Raw genomic sequence first — 3,003 nt, forward strand, 5'->3', positions numbered from 1 at the left:
TAGGGAAATTATTTTAGCATGGCTCAGATCTTTACAAAATCACTAGCCTTCACTTCTTCCCTTTGGACAGCAAATATGATACTGCATATAGACAAGGCTCTATCCATCCTGCCTCTGTCAAGAATCTGGGACCACAATCAAATTGTGGTCTCTAACCCAGCAGGAGAAAGCACAATGGCTTGGTTGGCAGGTCATCCCTGATATATCTGAACCTAACAAAATTTCCTCTGAAAGGCATTAGGGACAGCATTACTCAAATATTTCCATTTTCCACAGTGCAATATTTTTTCATATAACAACTCAGGAAATTTTAAGCATGCTAGCTTCTGTGGATGGGAGATTCACTGTTGCAAGAACATCCAGTGCAACATGAAAAAGGGCTGGAGAATGTGTAGATGATCCTCCACTGTCAGAAACCAAATGCTCCAGCACAGGGCTAAGGAATGACTTAGCTTCTAGGGCATCAGCTTACACATATGCACAGTGAATCTGCTATGACCATCAAAACCTCCCTTGGCACTTTTTGAAAGAGTAACAGGGAATGCTCTTCTTAGCATTTGGCCTGAATTCAGCCGAGATCTTTAAATTGTTTGCCTGCAGGTTTGCAAGGATTGCATATTCCTGCAGACGTGGAATGGTGGATGTACTTCCCACTTAGAGTCATGGCTGAGGGAGCCACACTTCTCCAACGTGGGGCTGATCTCCTGTGAGGGGGACTCATATTTCCTCTGCTGAAGATAGATGAAAGCCAAGGAAAATGATCAGAAATTGCTTTGGGAGCAGCGGAAAGAACTGACCCAGCAAGACAAAAGATGAGCAGATGGAACTGGCCCATCCTGGACAATGAAAAAATATTTTCCAAATAGTCTCTCCTACTTTTGGGAGAGCTTCCAGTGAAGGCTTTTTACCCCATGCTCACATTAAAGAAAGATTTCCAGGAGGGGAGGCCTAAGTACTTGTTCTGTTTCAGTGCCAAAGCCTTGGAAATCCCTCTTTAGTAACAGTGCTGGAGAAGGCAATATATGTTGTTCATCTTGATGTTAAAATATTTAAGACAGACTTACTGGCTTGCACATTTCTTTGTCGGTTTTGGCTTCCATTTCCCACACATGGTGACCATCTAAAAGACAAAAGAAAAAGATATCTAGTTCTGTCCTTTCTTCCTCTCCCAAGCCAAGAAAGGAACAACTTTTGCAAAAACAATCTCTTCGAAGGGGCACTGCATATATGAAAAGGAGTTCTCACAACGCACTGCCCAAAATGTTGCCCAACTAAGAGACCATCTGGGTAACCTGTGGCAGGAGTCCCTTCAGATTGTCTGAAGGGAAGAACCACAATCCAGAATGCATGATACCGTGATGGGGGAGATCCACTGTGAGTTTGCTCTGCCATTAGCCTGGACAAAATATGAAACTGTTTTACATCTCAGCTCGCTGAACTTTCAGAAACAATACTATGATGCCTTTTGACCACTATCTATGCTGCAAGTCATATTCAATATTAATATTAAACAATACAATACAAAAGGTAGTATTAAGGAAGCTACTCAGCCATGCAGGATTTGATTTTAATATACTCCTAGTCTGGCTTGTCATAATTCTGCTGCTTGGGTCAAAAGGCAAGGCCATAGGCTTTACAGACAGCTTTAGACTCCATTTTGAAGTTGGTTTAGTTCAGCTACAGTGGTCCCACTTCTGGAGCTGCTTTTAGTGGTATGTTGGGTCCTCCAAATTTACTGAATTTCTGTTTTCAAGCAAACATAGATTTAAGCCACATCTATAACTTTTTCTGGCAACATGTCTTTTGGAAGAAACTGGCTGTGTCTGGTCTTTTTTCCTGCACATTACTGATACAGAAATCACTGGACAAGTTATTTCCGTGCATCTTCAAACCTCAATAGGAAAGAAACAAGAAAAATAATACAGAATGTAAGGTTTCCATTCTGAAGGCCTAAAAAAACGCAAATGAAAGGCCATAAGCAGAGTGCTGGATAAGCTGGGCAGCAGAGACACATGCAGCTTCACAAGTCCCACCACTGTCAGATGCTACTGAAATAAGGGGAAACTGAGACTTCATGTCATCTCTTTTGTACATTTATTGCAGCATTGGGACATGCAAATATTGGCTATTTTGAACTTCATCGCATGGATGTGGGCCTGTCTTAGAAAAACAGCTCTCTTAAAGGTAAAAGAGTGAATGCACTTTTTCTTTTCTCTTTGCTTTCATGGCCAGGATGGAGGTGACGCATTTAGAACTGCCTGATTTATTACAAATGTCTGTAAATAGTATTTTTATGTACAGCTGTCCTACTGTGAAAGGAACGCTGCTGAAGAACTATCCCTGGTGATTGTTTTTAATGTCCAAAACCCCTTTCTTTTTAATGTATGGAAAGAAGCACAACATGAAGGCTACAGCACAAATACCACAGTGGATTTGGCAGGTCATTCCACAGGAAAACAATTAGCAGATCTACCCTCAGTGTCTTCCCACATTTTAACTTGTGACTCTGGAAAAGGAATCCCTTTAATTGGTACTGCCACGTTCAGCTGCAGGGAGAGAAGGAGCAGCCAGACTGTGCTTGAGTCTCCTTAATGATGCCTTTGGAGAGTGCCAGAATTGAAGTAGGCTTCTTGGGAGGACTGGCGATCACTTCACAATTTATCCAACAGATGCTTCCCCTGGGCTGTCAGTAGAAAAAACCTGACCAAAATTCGGCAAGCCAGGACACATCCCCTGTCTGGGAGCAGCCTCCTTCTCCAGCCCCTGTAGCCCTCCCTCCCTGCCCCTAATTAATTCAATCAGTTATAAAAGCAACACAACACTGACACAATCACACATTTTTTGAAGTGTAGGAACTGCTTTGGAAGGGGTTTGCTGGGTTGTTTTTTTTTAAACCTCCAGACGTCCAGACTAGTAGTTAACATGTGTTAAATTTGCCTTTGTAAACGGATTACCAGAAGTTCAGGTTTTTTGCTATGTGTAATTTGTGCTTTGCAAGATGAA

General features: G+C 42.1%; 1 protein-coding gene across 6 annotated transcripts in view; it reads right to left on the reverse strand.

Annotated features, from left to right (window-relative positions):
* The window catches only part of NFATC1 (nuclear factor of activated T-cells 1), a 101,711-nt gene that overhangs the window by 45,672 nt on the left and 53,036 nt on the right, over positions 1-3,003 (reverse strand). For all 6 annotated transcript variants that reach the window (XM_017738637.1, XM_017738634.1, XM_017738632.1 and 3 more), the window contains exon 6: positions 1,065-1,120. In XM_017738637.1, the coding sequence (XP_017594126.1) occupies positions 1,065-1,120 (56 nt within the window). The remainder of the gene's footprint in view (positions 1-1,064; positions 1,121-3,003) is intronic.

This window comes from Corvus brachyrhynchos, unplaced genomic scaffold (genome assembly GCF_000691975.1).
Source record: "Corvus brachyrhynchos isolate BGI_N302 unplaced genomic scaffold, ASM69197v1 scaffold146, whole genome shotgun sequence".
Classification (NCBI taxonomy): Eukaryota; Metazoa; Chordata; class Aves; order Passeriformes; family Corvidae; genus Corvus; species Corvus brachyrhynchos.